The sequence below is a fragment of the Mycteria americana genome, chromosome 11 (genome assembly GCF_035582795.1).
Source record: "Mycteria americana isolate JAX WOST 10 ecotype Jacksonville Zoo and Gardens chromosome 11, USCA_MyAme_1.0, whole genome shotgun sequence".
NCBI lineage: Eukaryota > Metazoa > Chordata > Aves > Ciconiiformes > Ciconiidae > Mycteria > Mycteria americana.
The window spans coordinates 15,087,501-15,109,906 of record NC_134375.1 but is presented as its reverse complement, the minus strand read 5'-3'; the positions used below and the strand labels follow the sequence as shown (position 1 = coordinate 15,109,906).

General features: G+C 42.0%; 1 protein-coding gene across 17 annotated transcripts in view; it reads right to left on the bottom strand.

The window, feature by feature from the left end:
* Window positions 1-22,406, bottom strand: part of FOXP1 (forkhead box P1) — a 392,035-nt gene that overhangs the window by 163,381 nt on the left and 206,248 nt on the right. For all 17 annotated transcript variants that reach the window (XM_075514033.1, XM_075514034.1, XM_075514036.1 and 14 more), the window contains one exon: window positions 4,918-5,099. In XM_075514033.1, the coding sequence (XP_075370148.1) occupies window positions 4,918-5,088 (171 nt within the window). In that variant the 5' untranslated portion in view covers window positions 5,089-5,099. The remainder of the gene's footprint in view (window positions 1-4,917; window positions 5,100-22,406) is intronic.

Below are 22,406 nucleotides of genomic sequence, written 5' to 3'. Positions count from 1 at the left end.
AACCTCTCTCCACAGGTTTTCAAAATAAGATGAAACTCACCAAACTGTTTTTTTTAAAAAAAACATTAATTTACACTGCGATATATTCAGAATTCTTTCTAGTCAAATCTTTTTGATCTGCCCAATTGCAGCCTCTCAACAATACACCAAATCCCCCATTTCTTGTACACATTTTACTCATCTTTGGACATGAACAAAATCTGAAGAAACCACGTATTCCCTCTGGAGTTCATTTCCCTCAATCTAACACTTCACATCTCAACATTTCTCAAAACAACTGCTGCCAAAGGGCTCAACTGTGGCGTCTTCACATCGATACCACAGACACCCCAACTGCAGTCAGTGAGACCAACTGTGAAGAAATCCTTGACTTAGGCACAGACGCCGGAACCTAGGCCAAATTCCTGTTGTCTATCAAACATTCTTTTTATCTCCTATACATAAACAAAATTTTATTTTTCATTTGTATACATTCAGTGGAATAAAAGTGTAAAAAGTACAAAACAGGATGCAATGAAATATACATAATGCCATTGATTTTTTTTCAAGGAAAAAATCCCCTTCTTTCCTTACTTTGTGGGCACAAGGCAAAACTAGTATTTATCTAAACTCTTCAGAAAGCTTGAAGTGACACTTCATAATTACAGTATAGTTCAGCTCAAAGACAAAGTGAAGAAAATAAACTTGCCTACTATATAAACTTCCTCCTTGTTTCTCCATGTACCAGTTGCATTTGTATTGCTATTCCAGTTTGTCATAAACACAGTCACCTTGTAACCCTTTTTATCAAGCAGTCTACGCACTACCTAAAAGTACACCACACTCCATCAGACAAGCTATAGGTTTACATTATACAAACATGCCAATTCTGCCTGCTCAGCGCAGGTTGTCAATAAATGCAAGCAATTGCAAAACAGCAATGTGTGTTTTTTTCCTTAAAAGAACACCAATACGAGCCTGCCAGTTCTGCAAAATAAACTCTTTGCAATCTCTGCAACTAATCTGTCAACAAATTACTATTAAAGTCATACCTCCTAAAAGTTCAAAAGCATTCTGGATTAGACAAAAGATACTGAGTTTTATACTCATGGGGCAGTACTTGAAGTTACTGTATCAAAGTGGATCTTGCTATTGATGTGGAGAGGTTTGTATTTCTGCCACCATGCAACACAGCATTTGGTGTCTTGCTGCTATATATCAGAATTCAACTTTGTATTCATTCTCTTTGTTCAACTCATATTCTTGTTTCTCTGCTAATAATGTGAAGAACACTTTAATGAATAGTCCTGAGGATAAAAATAAAACACAATAAATAATATTTATTTTATAAGCTAAAAAAGAAAAAAAAAAAGAACTGGCTAGGACTTAAGCATGAAACTTTCTGTATGAGTAGACATCAGAAACCACTGAAGCAACTAAAGTTGTGATCATGTACATTAAAACGCAGTTTGTCCCCATGAGTCTTTATTTATTACTCCTTAGTAGGCAAGAGTCACCCCATCATTACATACTTTCTGTCCAAGCTTCCCTTGCCCAGCCTGACTTTCAGCTTGTGGGTCACTCCAACACCCCTTTTGCACCTCCCAGATGTTTTCCGTGATGCCTCAGAGCCAACAGATGTTGCCGGACTCTGCCTGGTACCCCATTCCCAGGTTTTCTGCCCCTGTGGGCACCTTGGGAGCAAGCTCCTGAGCCCCACTGCCTGACCCCATGCCAAATGCCTGCTTCTGATCTCTTTAGGAAGTCCAATGACCCAGGTAACTTTCATGCCTACTCCAAGTTTTATAGGCAGGTCACCAAAACTCTGCCCATTCCACCTCATCCTGACAGTCATTCCCACAAGATGCCGACCACTGGCACCTGTGGAGTCAGCAGCAGCGGGAAGGCAACCTCTCCCACCCTCAGCAGGTGCCAAAATACTGAGGGAAAGGGTTTTCCTTCCCTTTCAGTCTGGTTCTGGGGGTGATTTCTCCTACATGTCTCTCCATTTTTATCCAACTCTTCTACAGATGTACTGTCCCCATAGAGTCACTTGTATTGCTTTGTCTTTCTTACTTCACGATTACCAATATAAACATCAGTTGGAGCTATTTGGTTTTATTATACATAGCAGAACTCTTCCCTGCATTTGCTACTCCCAGCTTAACAGTACATTTTACAAGATTGCTAATGCTAAAATAATTTAGCATCACATCACTCTCTACCTCCTTGCATGGCAGAATCACCCTAAGATGACATGGGAAGTGTAAAACTTGTCCTACGAGTCCTCCCTGCACTTACTACAAGAGTGCTCACACCGTACACTGTTCCTTCAAACATATGGACATCTGTGGTGCTCCGTATTTTTCCATGGTAAATTATTTACAAGTTTGTAAACCCATTAAATCTTCCTAAAAAACCTGAAGCATTTCTGTTTTCCTCTCTCATACCAACAAAGCTATTAGTCTTTATAAATTCATAAATGTCACAAAAAATGTGAACCACAATTCAGCACAGATACTTTACACAAGCCATTGCATGTCCAGGTTTCACTGCTCAGCCACGCTCATCACAGGAATACACAACTAACCACAACAGCAAAGCTCAAACTACCCACCACTGACTTTTTTTTTTTTTTTTCAGACAAAACAAGTGCCAGGTGGCAAAAAGAAAAGATTTGAATGAAATGCTCTTAAGAAATAGCTGTTTAATTCAGAACTCATTCATTTGTATTGAAGAAGCATTTTGTCGAACGCATTCTGTTAAGTGACCTGAGAGCATATGTTGTATACGGAGAAACATCTAAACATTATGCTCCATGTTGTATGTGTATCTGTAAATGCTTGCATTAGCTGTCTGAAAACAACGGGTTTTTCTTCTTTTCAGCATTTAAAAATATTTTGCAAACACTAAGATTGATATTTTTATGCTAGCTCTGATTACCCTTTTGTTGTTATCAGGTCTTTTTTTCCCCCTTTTTTTTTTTTAATAACTGTTTTAAACTTTGCAATCAACTTGCTTTTTAAAAGATAAACTCCATGGAGAAGTTAGTCATCAAAACCAATTAACAGCAGAATTCAAACACAGAACATAAAGGTCTTTTAAGAACTTGGAGAAAAGCAAGCTCCCCGACCACGTTTATTGTACTGGCAGAGGATAAATAAACTATAAGCTAAAATCTGAGCTGTGTGAAAGCAATCCTGAACCTGGCAATCCTGTCCCCCAGCCCTGCGCCCTGCTCCCACAGGGGCTGGCAGCACTTGTGTCTGTGCCAGGCACCATTTGGGGGAGGGCTGGAGGACCTGTGTAGGAATGAATTGGTGCCACTCCTTAATTGACCGAATGGGCGGCTGTTGAATGACACAACCCATTACACGTGAGATTACGATGTTATCTAAAGCGGCATGAGCCCTCTGGATGGCTACGGAGAAGCCCTGGCACAAGGCACCAGCAGTGAAGGTTACTAACTGGTGGTAGGAGCGGAGGAGCAGAGGTCTGAGCAATTCTGGTCTACAGTGTGCACGTGTTTGCATGACCCCCCCATTTCCCTCTGCACAAAGCAGCACTGGAAAATTCCATAGCGCTCCTATGGAAAACGCAGCGTAATTAACTCATTTTGCTACGAAGCCTTTTTAAGACGAGACCTTTGTGTTGAACATATTTTACTGTTCCACTCCTCTTCTACTGTCCTATATTAATCAAAGCTGTAACCCCCGTTGTCTTTGCACTACGAATCAGAATGTGCCCCTGGCGAAGAATGAGGGAAAAGTCAACAGGAATTAAGTTTCAGTGCAACTGTTTACTCAACTGTGGCCTGCAGTTATTGAAATTTTATCCGTGGTTTTGTGTGACTACTGCAGTAATGAATTCAGCATGGCTGTGATTTTCTCACTGATGGTATTCTTACTTCAAGTAAAAACCTGTAGGATGAAAATGATTCAAACAACCAAAATCTATGCATTTAGTATCATCCATTTTTCTGACTTGTTTAATTATGGCAGCTTTCTGTCTTATGTTGGCAAACAGGGTCACCTGCTCCTCCACAAGCCTTCAGTTTGCTTTGTTTTTTGAGTGCAGGTTTTTTCTTCTCCACAACAACCTGCTAAAAAGATCACTGTACACTTAGGGGAGTCTTAACCAGCTGCCAATCGCTTATTTAAAAGGTTTTAAGAATGCTTATTGCATTAGAGAAAGTGTGGGTTAGGCATAAGTGTATTCACCATGGTTCTGCTGCAGCCTTTGTTCCCAAACACATTAATGATAATGCCCAGCACTTTGGTGTAAAATTTCCTCGAAGGGTTTCAAAATTTTATCAGGGAAAAGAAAAAGACAAAAAGTATTACGCAGATAATTTACACTGGTGAACTTGGTCACTTCCCAGAAAATGCACTAATTTAAATACAAAGGCAAAACACACAATTTGGTTCCGATTCTTCTGAATTGAGGAGTACTGACACGGGATGTATTTATTTATTTATTCTGACGTTTTGCCGCAGCAGATGCCTCCGCAGCCTTTCTCGCTAATAGAAAACATTCTGTTGATAGAGGTTGCTAGGTTATATTAAAATTTGTTGCAAAACCAAAACTTAACGTTAGTGTATTTTCCACCCAGTGACATATTTTGGAAACCAGTTATTTGTATATAGCAGTTCACCCAATCACTGCCACCAGACTCAACACATTCAGGCAACGGAAGCAAGCCCTGATCTTTGGGTATTTCCAAGGAATGATTAAAAAAGAGCCCTGGAAGAAAAGTCCAACGTTTCCCTTTACATTAACGATTGCAATCTCCTACAGACAAAAATGTACAGAGTGTCGTAGGCAAGTCTTAAAAGCATCCTCTGACTGGCAAATACAAAGGGTTGGGGGGGGTGGGGGGGTTAAATGCTTCATGCTTTTCCTGTAAGTAGGAAAAACTTGTAATATGTCTTACAGTACCTGCTGTTGCTGAAGATGTGCTAAATCTGCAGCCCCAATTTCAACTGAAGGTGTCTCGCCGTTTGATCTCACTTCCCGCAGGCTGCACTCTAGTAAATGGTTGCCACCGCTCGCTCCATTCTGAATGGCTGAACCGTTACTTTTTGTCTCAGTCCCAGATTCTTGCATCATGACTCAAAAACCTGAAATAATTTAGGGGAGGGGAAAAAAAAAAAAAAGCAGCTGTTAAAACAGTTGCTGTATATAAGGAGACATGCCCTGTTTTAAATCCTGCCAAAACTGTAAACATTTGTCATTTCCCTTCATACGATTTATCTTTCATTAATGGTTCATGCTACTAGTTTATGTTTATTTATCTGTTGGTACAGCTATAATTTTAGTAAGTTAGTTCTGTTCTAAATATAGTATTATTTGCTCAACATCTTTTTTTCCCTTAGAGAAAAAAAAATATTTTTGAACAAACACACAGAATCCATAATTAAATTTCTCTAGTTACATCTGGATGCTTTCCTTTGAAACGGATGAGTCATTCTTTGCAACATATGATGGACAATATCAAAAACTTGATATACACTATGTAGGGGCAGGTAGGTGAAGCAGAGCATTCACTATTTCAGTTTCCATTCACACCATGACATTGCCAAATTAGCACCTTTTATTACTCTGAAGCAATTTAGGCTAAGTCTGGGATGTGCTGGACACCATCAGTTTTCGTTTAGGGCAACCTGCTTCAACTGCTCACAGAACTAGGTTTTTTGGCAAATTTCTTGGCTATGGATTTGGTCCGGCTTTGGATGCACTACGGCATTACAGTGAAGAGCCTCCTGCGTTATTTGGCTAAACATCATCTTAGTAGCCACAGCTATTCGGAGCCGGACCTCTCGACTCTTGGTGGATGTCTGTCCCTGGGTGCTTTACAATGCTGCGCTCATCAGTTATATCAGTGGGTCACAGGCCTCACAACGAGGATGAGGATGAGGATGATTGCCCACTTGCTTACCCAGAACTCCTGGGATTCACACATCTTGGGAACTGTCAGCATTTGTGCTCAAGACCTCCCAAACAAAGCACATATGCCAGTTTTCAGCTGCAAACCGCTACCTTTGAGATATTTTGATGAGTTGTTTTATAGGTATTTCCACCTGCAAGGCCCCAAGTTCCAGGATTTAAATGTTATTAGCCTGCTCTGCTTCCGCCAGCCCATCCCTCCCTCCCTTCGTGCTCCTTCTCTCATCCTTACCCGCAGGGAGAGGGGGTACGGTAAGCCAAGCTGCATGCTCTGAGCACATTGCCTACTCCACGTTAACTCACCACGTGCACATGTGAGCCAAATGCCTCTGTTCAGGGTAGTTCACCTTGAAGTTAAAATACTTTATATTTAAGGAAGAATCTGTTTGAATTCAGTAACTACCCCAAACCAAAAGGAAGAAGAAAAATCCCTTCCCTTCCAACATGTAAGGGAAAGTATCAACCAGAAAGGGTGAGAGAAAGCAATGTATTTCAACAGAAAAGTACCAGGGGAAAATGCTTTCCCTGGGAATTCCACACGTGTAATTTGGAGACCCTGGCTGCCGAAGGTGTGGTACTAGCTGGAGACAGAAATTCCTCCTTCCAGCTCTGGCTCCCTGGGTGTCTGCTGGCCCTAGGTGACATTCAACATCAGACCCCACCCGTAGAGGTACACTCCAGCCCAACACACCAATGCCAGACCTCTCATTCATTTGGTAGCTTCAGACATTCATAATGATGATCCATATGGCTGATAATCAAAATGTTGTAACTAGGAAGCAGCTGACTAACGAGGGCTTTGTCACCACCATGCTCCGGCGTTAGCACTCCTCGCTGATTCACGTCCAAGGCGGGTGAACCACTCATTAGCCGGACCCCACTCCAATGATGACGGGATCTATTCATGCTGATGGCCAAGCACATGGATGGTGCTAGGACAGATTCAAATGTTCTGATTACATTTAAATAAATTTCAGCTGGTCTATGGAAATTTCTTTCAATCTGTTTTGTGAAATCTTCGAATTATGCAAGGGGACAAAAAGGCTTGGGGGCTCATTATAAAGCTCCTGTCAAGTCCCTTGTAAAAGCTCCAGAGATCTAAACTAACCTACAGCTTTCCCAATGCCACTAGCAAATGCTTTTGGGTTTTAACATGATGCTGCTCTAACACAGACTGAGCATGGTATGTTTTTCATTGTCAGCACTATAAGCATGATAAAGTCTAAATAAGTGTTTACACCTAACAAGCAAGGCTGGATTACACACCAGGCAGCGACTGCATGGCAAAGGTTGCTTTGAAAGAAGAGACAGGAGTAAAATTCTCCAGACAGCTCACAAGTTACTCAAAAGTATACCATGCAATTTTTATATGCTACACTACTAAAAAGGACACACCTCTTCTAACCAGAGATAAATCAAAAAGAAAGAACTGATGTAATTGTTTTCTGCTTCCACCCAAATTTGGGGTCAAGCCCGAACTGGAGAAAATGAAGCATTACATTAATTTACCTCAGCAGAAGATCTGGAGAAGGATGACCACCATGTAAGATCGGGTTAGCAGGTTAAACCCAGAGACTCATGTCTTTGACTGTTGTGATGCACAATGGCAAACAGTGGGTGGCACGTCACCACCACATAGACCACACCCGATGGAGGAAGGACATACTAAAGAACTGGTGGAAGGTGCCTCCAGCAGATACCATGGTGAAGAGAGATGCTAAAACCAATATGCCCAAGCAGTAAAGCAGCACATTTCATTTTCCAACACTTCTGATGCAACAAATTGACTGGAAGCGAGAACCTGGATGAACTGCTAAGGAGGGTCAGAGAAAGCACCAACCAAAGCTCCAAGATGCCTCTGACAGCAGCAAGAAGAATGCGTACCACTAGGGAGCAGATCTATCACTGCCTGATCACAATTTGTTGGCTTGCCCTTCTGAGCGAAATATCTCCCGGACACAGAAAATAATTCACAACCAAACTGGCCAAGAAATTATTTATTGTCTCTAGGATTGCAAAATGCTCCTGGAAAGAAACAACAGTAGAAATTGCTACAATTTTTCCAACCTATAGGACTCAGAAAAAGATGAATTATTTATACTATTTGGTCACGAAAAGAGCATAGCTCTTGAGAACCTTTTCCATGACAAATTTCATGCTCTATTTTACCTTTTGAAGTACCCCAGCCAGTTTCCACCCGAGCTGCACAGGGCTGGCCCCAGCCCTCGACTGGCTGTGCCCACCCTACGTATCGTATCCAGCACGATCAGCAGCAGCTATCAAGGAAACGGAGCTGGAAATGGAGTTTGCAAAGAGAACATCAGAAGAGTAAGAAGAAAATTGTGATGTTTGGACTTTCAAAAAATTATTTTAAAAGCAGAAGTGAACATATTTGAGCAAATTTTGCTTTAAAAACACCCATTCATGGACAGTCAACTTCAATATACCTTCAACTGGACACCAATACAAAACAAATCCACTTTGCTAAAATACCTCCAATAGAAAACAGGATTTTCAAGGGAGAAAAGATAAAACTGTTTATTTCTTCACTGTAGTCAAATGTGAGTTGACATAAATAATCACAGTTTGGTTTGATCATTAAGCGTCATGTCATGAAAATCAACCTGCGAGAGCTTTCTGCAAGAATGATTATTATTTGTCTTTTTGAGCACACCTAAATGAGCTGAGGTGATAGTACACCGAGGATGGCTGAGATAATTGTCTCTCCTCAGCACAGAGGAGCGGGCCTTACAGAAGCCTGTTAGTGAAGTCTGTCATTCAAAATTGTGAAAGAAAAAAAAAAAAGCAATGTTGACTTTATGCAACATGATTAGGTTCTATGGGAACTGAACTGAAGCTTCAGGTCTAGTACCACAAACTATGATTTTGGTCTGAATACAACCCCAAGTAACCAAAATAGTGCTGAAGAAGCTGTTATGCACAATGATTTATTACAGGAAATACAGTAGTCCATGAAAGCTTCCACGACATACAAGATACCATGTGCTGACTTAAATTTAATGGCAAAAGAGCATGTCCATCTCATGCATTCTGCAAAGCAGAATGACTCTCATATCAATTCTGCAAAGGAAAATGTATTTTTACATCCTAAAATAGATGGGTTCTTACCAGTATAAGCATCTTTCTTTCCTTTTTTTTTTTTTAATAAAAATTCTACGATATTTCATGTTAGGAGGGATGGAGTATGACTCTTAAGATTATTAAAGGTGACAAAAGATGTTTTTCCCCTATGAAGGGACCAAAGCTAAACTGCAGTATGAACAACAACTTGTAAAATTTTATCCTGAAATCAAGGAGCACATAATAAAAGAACTGTTCTTATACAACTTAATGTCAGCTTGGTTTAAAAATCTCACAACAGTGATTGATTTCTCAAGATTCCCATCTTAACCTGCACAAAACCTTTTCTAGCTTTGATGCACAGTCAAATACAAAACCAAAGCTGTACAGTTTGGCCCATCTCCTTGGTGAATGTGTCACGTTCAAGGTAATGGAGTAAAATTTCAGTGGAGTGGATTCAAAGCAAGGCACTCTGTCAATAGGAGGACAACAGCTAATCATCTTCCAGATGACTTGGACAGAAGTAGGGGACAACTAATTTCTTAAGGGCATGGTCAAAATTGAAAAAACATAAGTTGGATGTGAACTTTGGCTGTATCAAAACGATCTTTCTGAGGACTCCAGTGTCGGTGTTTTGAACTAAAAAGACAGAATTTGAAGGAATCCTAATTTTGAAATGTTCTGTGCTAATCCATTAAAAAAAAAAAAAGTCCATAACATCACAAAGACCAGATGCTGCAGATACATGGTGCTCAGCTCCACTGGACTATTTAGATGAACAAAGTTAAGCATGGAGATTAGCAGGCAGGAGGTGGGCACTGAAGTGTGCAATTTCTGCAATTCTTCTACTAGTATAGTTTCTAAAGACTAAGCAGCATTGTTTAATGTCAGCATGAGGGAGGATTTACTGATTGAAGCACCCGTCAGAATAAGGACCCGCTGCAAGTCTGAAAGTCTAAGGGACTGAAATTCAGATGTATTTAGATGCCTCGCCATACATGGAGGCATCTGGCGAGACATTTTTAAGACTCCTGAATAAGCATGGACCTACATCTTTAAGCATCTCATCACCTTTAAAAAACTATCCCTGGGGTCTTCTGGGCCTTAAAATCTTTGTTTTAATATGCTTCCAGACTCAGCCTGGACTACATGTTCAAAATGTAGCCTGCGTCTTTCCAAGTTATTTCCAAAGCTGACAATTTTATTTTGGCTATTAGTACTTGGAGGTGTTTGCAAATACATATATACGCACATAAAGATCATTCAACATTTCTGTCCCCTGGGAACAGTCCTAAAGCAAAAATGTTGTCATAATACATCCCTTTTTTGTCACATTTGTGAAAGATTTTAAGCTAACAAAAAGTTCAGTCTTTATTCCAGGGCAGTTAATTAAGGTTGACCAAGTCAGACAGAAGTAAATTAACTTGGCTGATCAATTATTTATATGAAGCAGAATAAATGCTCTTAAAGAACTTGTACCAGCCATGAAAGGACATGTAAACTAAACACAACACAGATTTATAAAATATATTTCTACTTTTATAGACAGAAGAGTTAAAGGTAAAATCAGATTTAAGTAAGTGATCAAATGACAAGCTCTAGTCCTAAATTCTCTAGCAGTCATACTATTCATACATGTACGGTTTATAAGTAAACATTCTACCTATTTGTTGCAAGCAGTTCCCCAAAGCATGCTCTCAGGACTAACTTTAGAGCACTTGTCTGTATAATTATAAAAACCCACCCAAACGGTGTTTGGAAGCATTTCATGACAACGCAACGCTGCAAAGGCAGGATTCTACCTCTTGAAAACAAAACGCGCTCCAGGACGTGACCAGCAAGGCAATACACAAAGCATGAGCAAAGCTGCTTCTTACCCGCAGCACAGGTACAAGAGCAATGCAGAAGCAGCCTGGCACTCCCAGCACTGCCCGTTATCAGCAACAAGGACCACGATGGCTTTCCCAGGAGACCACTGCCCAACTCACAGGTGGTCTCTTTTAGTCCAGGTATCTTTGAAGCAAATGCCCAGCAGGGAAAAGCACCTTGGGCTCCACATCCCACCACCACTTCCGAATTTTTCCAGGAACATGCTTTGACGGTCTCCAGCAGATGCCGGAACACCTATCTCCTCCAGCTGACACCCCGTCCCTAGGTCGGTGAGGCGGCCAGCAGCACCGTCCCGCCATCCATGAGTACAGTAAAAGAAAAAGGATTCACTAGTGGAAATTAAAAGCCTTGTGTAAGGTAAGGCTTTGATCTACTGTGGGGGAAGGCGTACAGATGTTCAGCTGCTCATTTACTAAATTACACCATGTCACAATTAACTGTGAATCAGCCAGCTTCACATGAGCAGCTCGAGGGCTGCCACCACGCTAAGTACAGAAATAACGCCGGGGAGGGGAGTCCAAACTAGCCAGGTGGACCAGATGACTTCTCTCTGCCTGTGTTTGTGGTTAGCACGACTATTAGAAAGAGCCATCCCAACATATGGCATGATTTAACTAAATCAGATCACGCTGAACTCACCAGCCTTTCTCAACTTACAAAACCCTCCGCTCTCGTCATTGCAGATGGGTGAACACCCGTCATGCTTTTAGAGTTTTCAGTAGCCGTCATTTATCCTGCTGACAGGGTGTATTTTAGGTATAATTATGTACTAACTAACTATAGATCAACTGTCAGTACATTAGGGTACTTTTTGGATAAAGCTTCATGCTTACCCCTTTTGAAGGCCAGTCGCCTACACACTACTGGTGGTTGCTGAATTGTGCAGGAGTATGAAAAAGGAGAAGGGGATTCAAAGAGCAATTAAGGATGATCTTTAAGAATCAACCGAAATAGTAAGGAATGGAGCGAGTCAGGCTCTGCTGTCCTGAAAAGCGATGCTGAGTCACGTCTGACAGCGGCGTTTGGAGGAGGAGAGGCAAACCTGGAGCAAGGCAAGGGAGGAACACGTACGGGATGTGTGGAAAGAGGAAACAAAGAGACAGCGACGAGGTGAAATCCTTTGATATTTCCTCAGCTTAAAGAGGTAATTCAATGCATTAAAATGGATCCTTGAAATTTCAAAGGATGAAACTCACACAACAAAGATTGTCGAGTGTGCTATTTTCTAGGATTAGACAAAAACATATTGGGATTTGCTATATGATCTTACATTGCTGAGCAAGACTGTATACTTGCTGTTATGCAAGCACCATCTTCCAATAGCGAATTTTCATAATTATAACAGAAAGGCGTAAATTTTCTAATGCATGGCAGTTCAAAAAGTAATCAAGAGAATGAGCCTGAGGGCTATTTTAATGTATGCAAAGCTAGTGACCCACAGTAAATGGGAGGTAGGCTTCAATGAATGCAAAGTAATGCACACACACTAAAGACCTGGTCTGATGAGGGACGGCTAAAATTAACACCCAATTAATTTCCGAATTGACAAACAAATGAAACCCATAAATCTACTTCCTCATTAATTTTCTTGTGGTATAATTTAAAGCAGTAATATGAGGGCAAAAACTGAGCATTATCCATCATAAATATCAAAAAAGATAGCACTGTAACACCATAAATTATGCATATTACCTGTTGTTAAAAATGATTAATGTATTATCAACTTTATCGTGCACTGTATATGTCTAGACGTATCTAAAATCTGAAATTTCATTTAGTGCTTAGGAAATAAAGGGTCCAGAAGAAATGGGATTATCTGCAGTGCGTCCTCGGCTTTGCCTCCTGACACAGGCGTAGCCCTGGCACTCTCCTCTCGGCTGGACTCGTCCCAAGCCTTGGGTCGGCAGAGGTTGAGCACATCGCAGAGGTGATGTGCCGAGCCTCCCTGGGGAAAGGAAACAAATCTCGCTGCTCTCGAAGCATCCCCATGAGCCAATCCAATCTGCAGCCCTGGCACCTGGCTCCCATGGGGCTGCTCCCCTTCCCTGCCCTCCTGACACTGGGGAAGAGCTACTTGGTGATGCAGAGCCATGAGGAGGGAGGTTAAAAAGGAAGAAGAAGGGGGAAAACATGAAGCTGTAACTAAATTTAGTGAGTGAAAAGCCAGTACCTTCCAAAAGTGCTTGAGCACATCACCTTGGTCAACAGGAGAAGGACACTGGTTGCCTTACCTCCTCCCTGGGGGTCACACCAGTGAGAAGCTGAACTACCCACCAATCTGAACCTCTACCAGGGTTTATGTCCACTTGCCACCCTCAAGTCTCCTGAGTAGCAGCTTCACCTACTCCTGTCTAGATGCAGGCTGCCACGACTTTTTATTTATTTAACTGTATACAACAACACAACCTCTTTCACCATTTGCGTGCGTGACTTGCACTGTCTGCATTACTCCTTTCCAGCAGCAGTGTGTATCGTTTGGGCCACAGGAACCTGAAATCATTTGGAGGCAGCTCAGTGAAAGGCTGACTGATGCTCTGCAGGAGCTGAAATTTAAGACAGCTGTGGTGAGAAGAAGGGAAGGAGAGTCAGAAGCCTAATCCCACTTGTGCCGCACTGACTTATTGTGAAATAGTGGTCAAACAACTTAAACTTCTTAAGAGAATCAGTCACTGCAGTTATCCCTAAGGAAATCTCTTCTGCTGAGGGTGTTGCTGATCACAAACAGTAAGAACAGAGAACAAGCAAATCCAAGGAAAATTAACTGAAACAGATATTAAAAGGTTGCCATTTGGTCTGCTTAAAAGAGCTAGAGCTGGTCCCCATGAAAAGCTAGTGCACCAAAACATACCAAGCTGTGAAGATGACAGGTCTCACTCCTTTCCTTGAGGTAAGACCCAAAGCGTTAGGCAGAGACAATGGACAACGCAACTTTCCCCGAACGAGCTCTTTGCATCCTCCCTTCATTTTACACATCTGCACAGAAGTTACTCCCAGTCTCACCTTGGATAAACAAACCCCCTTGGCAAAGCCAGCTTTATCTCAGTCCATGCCTCTCAGCTTGACAGCTATTAAAATCCATATTCAGTATGAAGCTCATGCCATAGCTGTATAAAAGCTCTAGAGCTGGGCCACTTCCAAGCGACTGGCAAATATGATGTAATCATTTACATACCATCATCGGCAGAGTGAGGTTCCTTCCTCTCTCTTGGGGAGAGCTGTCTTTTCAGCCGTGAGCTTGACAGAAATCGTCCTTACCATCACTGCGATCATCGTTTATTTGGAAGGAAAGGAACGGTGGGCGGCAAATAAAACCCAAACCAAACAAGAAACCATACTTCATAGTACCATATGACTCTGCAACTGCTACCGTATGGACATGAGCACCATCCACATTAGAGGAAAAACTCCTCCAGAAGGAGGGACACTTAACCACAGCATGGTGAGGCACAGAGCAGCTGCAGAGAGCTGCCTCGGTGCCGGCCTCGCGGCTGGCGTCTCTCGGGAGGTACCCACCTGCTCATCCCAGCCTGGGCGCAGCAGCGTGCGGGGCTCCCCACGGTTTCGTGTAAAACAGGAACAGAAACTACAGAGCTATTCTCACAGCCTGGGACTTACTTGTTTGTAGGCACACTGCTCTGAGCTTGCAACATAAACTCTTGCAGTCTGTCTCACAGAAAAACATGCGACTATTCAACCAAATAAAATGCCAAAGTTGCATTTAGTAAATACGGTTAGTTTTTACAGTTAGTAAATACAGCAACACTGCTACAGTAAAATGATATCAAACCTCACAAGACCAAGTGCTGGCTGTAGATGAATTAGACTCCCACCCTCCATGCATATCTCCATTAAAGCGTTTCTAAACTCTCTACCAGCCTCCAGAAGTCAAAAACCACCTCAAAGCCAGGTGCAACTTTACAATACTTCTGTACAATACAATTTTCACTTCACTATTTTCACTTAGTTTAAGGCAGCGAAGGTTTGATTCATCACAGTAACGCAAGTCAATTAATGACCAGCTTGTCCACTTACACACTTCAGGTACCTCCTGCTTCCCCTCCAGCCCTGACACCGCTCTAGTAGCCAAAACGAACAATATGTTTGGACCACTGGTGCGAGCTAGTGAATACAATATATCACATTTTTATGCATATTTTGTTGCTTGGTTTTCCAAGGGATGAAAAGGACAATCATTTAATTTTATCCTTCAAAAGCTTCTTATAAATGTATATTCAAGATATTTTAACAGATTAAGTCACATATAAAGGAACAGACACCACCTTCACACAAAAAGAGTTAACATTTCTTTCTCAAGGTCACTCTAAGAGGGTTTACTCCCTTTGTGTGCGAAGCCCTAGCAATTTACTGTTAGTGCTAACAGGTCCTGCCTGGCATTTGAAATCCAAGCCCCATTCAGAAACAACAACAAACAATAATTTTTAAAAACAAAGATGGTGTGAGTGAGTTTTTCTTGCTCATTTGCAAAACAACCTAAAAGCAACAACTACCAGGATGGCTCTCTCTAATTAGGAGTCCCAGAAACCACAGAGCAAACAGTCAGCATACAGAAATTAGCAGATGTAAACGCAGTTTTCCAGTTATAAAAAGAAGAAAAGCAGCTCTGTCATCTCACTTGCAGGAGGAGGAGCGACAGAGCACGTTTTTACATTTGGTATTTTCTCTCCATTCAAACTGCTCTGCTTCTAAAACAGAAATTTTCCTCAGATCTCCTCAGAAATAAAAGTGAAAGCTTTGCCTTTTCAAACTCCATTGAGGGCACATGCATCAATTACAATCACATATGAGAAAAGAGGGAAACCAAAAAGCCCCCGACCAAACGCTGACACAGAATGCAAGGCTGTACTTTCAGGGTGATTACCTGGTTCATAGCCCTATATCTTTGTCCTAGACCTTCTAACTCCTTGTTTGCTCCATGCAGGATTTTCTAGCCATCAGCCGTCTACCGCTGTGCTAGTCGTCTTGCAGGAGTGCTCTCTCCCTTCTGAAAAAAGCAAACAACTGGATAGATATCATTACACTAAGGAAATCTCTTGGAAAAACCAAACAACTTGCTAATCTTTCGAGCCCCTTCACCCAAGTTAAAGATAAGCAAAGCAAACCAAAGCGAGTTTCAGCCACATTCCAGGGACAAGCTCCCCTTTTTCTCCTTTATCAAAATCGCAGCATTTAAAGGTTTTTTTTCCAGACCTTGCAGGATAAACTGCTGCTCACACCCGCAAACAAAGCAATATTTGTTTAATAACTGATTGCTGCCATGGGTACAGTAAACAAGGGGCCCAGCATTTGTGTTTATGAACAAACACATCATCTTGCAAGAGCAATTTAACATTAACCAGGTGGAATAATCAACAGATTTCATAGGTGACACTCGGGGCAGGACTAATGTAAACAGAGCAGGGAGGAGAAAGGGGCCACTCTTAGGGAATCAAGGTTGAGGCAAATGCATTACAGAGTAAACAGCTGGGAAGAACTCAAGACAAACAAATAGTCATTCTTCTGACATTTCGAGAAGCAGAAAGGTTGTACGTTACATACATCAGCTGCTGACCACCATGAAATCAAACCAGTTGGGGACCAGGCCTTCTTGTTTACACAGTGCCATGTTTGCTTATAAACAACAATTTGCTGTTACCAACCTCACATTACTCATTGCATAAACGAGCAGATCAAGTGAAGTCCTGTTAACTCTTCTGTGGATTGAGGGTTTTTTACCTCCCCTTCAACAACAACAAACAAAAAGCCTTTGCAGTCTTGCTGTGCAACCTCAAGACAACAAGCAGCAGGGGAAAATACATAGCTGTGCATCTGTTCCGATAAAGGGTAAAGAAAAGAGTTGAAAACACTTGAAAGTGTTTTACAAAACAAGATTTACCGGCCAAACCACTGATGTAAAAGATCTATTTGCATTTAAAAAAAAAAAAAATCAGCAACTGCAAAAGGTGGGATGCAAAATTTTCATTTCTCTTCTAGGACAAACAAGGAAAATGACAGCTTTCTACACAACTTACTCTGCCCAGCATGACCATGTACATGTGTGATTTTATACACATACATCCATTCCCATGCCAGCTCCCTGCATGTGGTGACACACAAGGCTGAAGCAGCAAGCCATAGTTCAGCCCTCTTCCTCCTCCTTTCTCTCTCTCATCCTCAACCCTCTTGCTTCTGCCTCCCATCGCCATTCTCCAATCTCTGCAGATCTCCCTAGCTCCTTTTCGTTAAGCCAAGGAGGGCCAGAAGTGCCTCTAAGGTCTTCTCACAACTGAAACCTTTGGCCCCCAACTGCTCCTTGGGTCCATCTCTTGGCCCCGAGGCACTGTGACATTAGCCCTCAAGGTGCTCAAAACGCCAAAGTCCCCTGGGTCTGCCACCTTCCAGAAAGCCTTTCCTTTCCCATCTCTCATCCCCATAACACTCAAGAAGTTGCCCATCGCAACGCTCCTCCAGGGAGGTTTCTGTAACTTCTCTATCCTGAACATGTATTTCAGGAAAGATCTGAAGTACAGGGAGAGAAGATGGATGGTCCTATCGGTAGGGGTTAATCCAGGGCTCCGGGTTACATTCCTGCCCTGACACAATCCCTGCATGTGACCTCCAGAAGTCTCTTCATCCCTATCCTATGTAAAATAAGCCCTTTTAAGACATTGTACTAGTTGGATGGGGATAGAGGATGCAGTTGTGGTCTATACCACGGGTCCTTTTTCCTCCCAGCTGCACCGTGGCCCCTACCTGGTTCACCGCTACCTTCTGATGAGCACCAGCACCACCACCAAACGCTGAGTAAAATCATCCCAGTTTCGAATATATGAAGTATCCAAGGTCACAGCTGGCCCTGGCACTAATCTCCCCTCCCTTGCCACTTCATGTGCAAACAGCGTAGTGGCCAGAAGCCTCCCCCTTCATCACTTTTTCACAAGTTTTAGAATATCTGGTACTTTTCTTCACAGCACAATCCTGGACATCCACGGCTGACCAAGAACCTCCGTTTTCTTTTTCAGAAAATATTTAGCCTTTTGTTGTAGTAAAAAAAAAAAAAAAAAAAAAAAAGGTTCAAAACCATGAAATCTGTACAACCTACTAATAAGGCAGGTATTTAAATAAAACCCAAATGCAGTATTGTTCAGGCAACCTCGTATTTTTTAATACATCAGGTTGACAGCATAATAGCAGGCAGGATGAAAGGTGCGACTCGAGGACGGGGTTGGTGTCCGCACACCAGGAAAACAGAAGTGCTGCCCCATTTCCTGTGCTTCAGTAGAGTATTTCTGATGTCTGGGGCTGCCGGGGACTTAACTCTGAATTAATGATTACACACAATACCCTCCTTTCTCCCCTCCCTGCAGGACAGCGAGGGCCAGCCTCACCGAACGACCGTGGGCAGGCAGGCACGGGTCATGGGGGATTTAGATATTTCACAGCAGCTTCAAAAATTTAGACACCGCAACCTGAAGGCTTCTGAAAACATCAAGCTTCACATAAAAGTCCTGATATTTCCCTACTCGAGACAACTGCTCTCACCTCAGCTACGCTGCCGGTTCCACACTCCTTTTCCAGCACGTAAAATCACAGTTTATTCAGTACAAAGTAACTACGGTATGATAAAAACTATAAGCATATCATTCAAATGCTTTATTGGTCAAATAGATGGATGCTTTTATTAGTCCAACCTTTTTTGTAATGGAGTGCCACTGATGACCCAGTGTTAGCCTCATTCCCTGCTATTAATCACACTTCTAAGAGCTCATTTTGCTTTAAAATCTTAAGAAATTGCTATAATTTAAAGACATGGTGTCTACATAATGGGAAATGCTTCACAGATTGTATCATTCCATATAACACAGAATTTTTATGGCAATGCTGACCACGATACCAAGGTATTACAAAACTTGAATAAAATATTTTATGAAGAAAATCTAAATGTAAACTTACTTTTGCATTTGTGGTTTGCCACATCCATAATGTTTTAATCGCAGCCTTTTGGGAGTTGCAGTTTTCAACTGCATGTGGCTTACATAGATTAACACTACAAAAACACTCCCTGAACAAATATAAACAGAACGAAAAAAAAAATTAAATGAAAATTAAATAAAATAAAAGGATGGACAATGAGAGAAAGACTGTTCAAGCTATATTTAAGCAATGTAATGCAAGGGATTTATCCTTTCATTGACTGTATTATCCCTTTCTTTTCTGCACAGGGAAAACAGATTATGTTTACTGTGAAAAACTTTTATGACAAAGTGGAAGCATCTTACGAATTTAGCTACACCGAGAATTAAATTAATATAATGATGGTCTTAACCCATATTATTAAAATGTACTTTGCAAAATGTTTTGACAATGTTGACTGCTGCAGGAGGGAAAACACATTTACGACAGTTTCAGCCAAATGCAAAAGCAGAAGCCTTCCATTTTTCAAATGTAAAGTAAAAAGCATCTTTAAACATCTTATGAAAGAAAATGCAGTGCAATTATGTTACATGGTGAACACAAAAGCATGTTCTTTTCCTCAGTTCTCTAACAAGATATTAGTACCTCCTGGCCTTAGGAATACTATGTGTAAATCACATCATATTCAGAGTGTCTGAATTAATTATAATAGGAGCTGGAGAGAAATGTTAACTTTCCAGGTTGTTGCTAAGGATTAGCCCTTGTTTACAATTCTGTATTTATAGAACAAGAAAAATTTGTCAAATGAAGGGCAAAGAGGAATGCAAGAACACAAATTTAGCTTTGATTTCAAAACAAATCAGATCTTGCAACCATTCCCTGAAAAGAAAACCACAGTTTTTAATGTGAAGATGCAAATGAGTCTCAGAATATAAAAATGTTTTATAATTCTGTGCATTCAACACTACTAGATGTTATTTAAAGAATTTATGTTAACATTTCTCATCCTCACACAGCAAGTCCAAGATGCTGCAAACAGTATCTATTTAAAATGGATCGCATTTCTATGGGGCACTGGATAGCTGAGGAGGCTGAAGCAGAAGGCAGCAGAGGGTTTGGCCCCCAGGCATCAGATTCGTAGGGGTTCATGGACTACTCTCCGAAGGGGTTCAAGACAGCGTGCTAGGAGGAACAAGCCCCTTGCCTTCAACAGGCTTAACACTGGCTTCATGGAGGTCTGCACCTCCATCCAGGGAGCAAGTCATGAACCTCAAAACCACTGGAAAAGACACATTGGCTTCCCCAAATGCAGTGAGCCTGTGATGTGAACAAGCCACCTTTTAAGAAGGGTACTCGGGAGCCCAAGAAAGGTCCACCATGCAAAACATGGTATTTCTGGAGAGCAATGCAAGGATGGACAGCTCAAGGCTCAAAGTCCATGGGAAGGGTTCCAATAAGCAGAGTGCCAAAGCTCTGCAGGGACCTGCAGGTCTTGGGCACCTTGGCAAAACTGGCCAGGGAAGTTTATACTGCTATCGTCACTATTCTGAGGATAAAGAAAGCTCTTCGGCCTCCAGCACTTTCATTTCTTTTTGTAAACAAAGGCACACCCACCACAATGAAGCTGCAAAACCATTTTCATTAGGACTCCTTCTTTTCACACACTTAAAGCCTTCTAAGACCTGCAGTCCCTCTCATGCTCTCATCAGTGTGTGCTTGTGTGCGGAAAACTAAGCAAGGGCTCTTTAGTGGTTTAAGTTTATGGAGAAGCAAGTGGAAAAATGCTTTTTCCCATTAAAACAAAAAATGTAACCACCAACTTCTAAGCAGGGTGACTTGCAAAAATGCTGAGCACCCACAACTGAGAGCGTCTAACCCCCCTCAAGAATCAGGCCCATAACACAGTAAGACAAATGCGCTTAGCTAAGGCTTTTGTGGAAACATACACAGTCTCCTTGCTTTGCCTTGTCCAAGGGCTATGGCTATCATATTACAGCTAGGACAGCACAATGCAGAAGAGAAGTCATACATGTGCCTCTGAACGTTGGTGCGTAAGGTAACACACACACACACACACACTACGAAAGTACCCAACATACCAGTTCAGCATCAGCCAGAACAAATGGGACAGAAGAGGTGCTTTCCTCCCCAGTTTTGTCTTGATGTTTTCTTTCCCAGGAACAGCTCCAGCCTGGGTCCAGAGCAAAGTTCCCACCCCACCACATTTCTGCGCAGGAGACGTGTACGTACTCCACACGTTCCTCAACAGCCACATGCTCAACAGTGACATACATGGATCCCAAGCACCCAAAAATACAGTTGGTCCTCACCACACTGGCCCAATAGAGGGGAAAAAAAAAGTGTGAATTTTTTCCACCTCAAAATTTCATCCTGTGCCTGAGAAAACTCCCTAAAAAAGCTCTGTCGAAACCGATTTGTTTTTACTCACCAAAAAAAGCACATATGCCTACTTTTGAGTCAGGATGCAGGAAGCCAAGCTCTTAATCTCTCTTCTGCATTCACCCATGGCTGAAGACCAATGCCCATCCCCGAGCCGCCATCAGAGACGGCTGGGAGAGGGAGAGGCAACAGCAGAGAGGAGCAATTGGACACCAAACAAGCCTCTCCAGCTTGCCTTGGCCAACAACAGCAAGCAATTGTGAGCACTCCTGTGCTTGCCCATACCTTTCCTGTGCACGATGCCAATGCAACAGAGACCCTCCCAATAAACAGTGCTGTGGCCCCACGACCTCTCCAAGACAAGCTGTTTGGCCCTGGACTGGAAGGGTCCATCACTGCCAAGCTCGGCAGAGGTTGCTCCGTGCTTCGGGAAACGGCCTTTCTGGTGCTGAATCCCCAGCAGCATGCAGGGCCGTTTACAACCAGTGATGTGTGTTTAATGTTCAAAATCTGCACGGAAGACAGTATTTGAACAGCTCCAGCCACATGCAGGTGTATGGTCACACAGATGTGCTGGCTCCTGAACACTGTAGAGCTAACACATGTGGCTTCCTGCTCCAAGGGCTTGTGAAAGAGAAGGATACACTCTATTTACACTCCATTCAAGACAAGACTATTTAATGTCAGGATGTGCCGTAAGAGGGTAATTTGCACCCTAAACTGGATTGTACAATACCGCAGTCACAGACTGTATGATCTCTTCCTTTGGATTAAAACTGTTTGCACAAGTCAAAGCAGAACAAGGAGAGTAACAAAACATACAGTGTATTTTGTTCTACACAGCAGCCACATATTTCAACTGCCTCAGCCGAATTCTTAGTGTAAACACAGCTTTAAAAGAAAATAGCTAGAATAAAGAGCTTCTGGAAAGTTCCTACTGATTATGCATGCAAGAATTCTGCTACTGCTTCCTCCCATCATCTGAAAAATAAACCAAACACCCAACTTCCACAACTATCTACAGAAGTGCTATTTTTCTGAAACATGTTACAATGCTATCTGAGGTCTGCAAGTTGTAATGAATGCATCTTGTTTTGTAAAATACACAGAGGAGCTCAATTAAATGAACAACTGTAAAGGAAATAGAGCTGATAAAGGAATTAATGCTCCGTGTGCCAGATCATAACATAACATCTAGG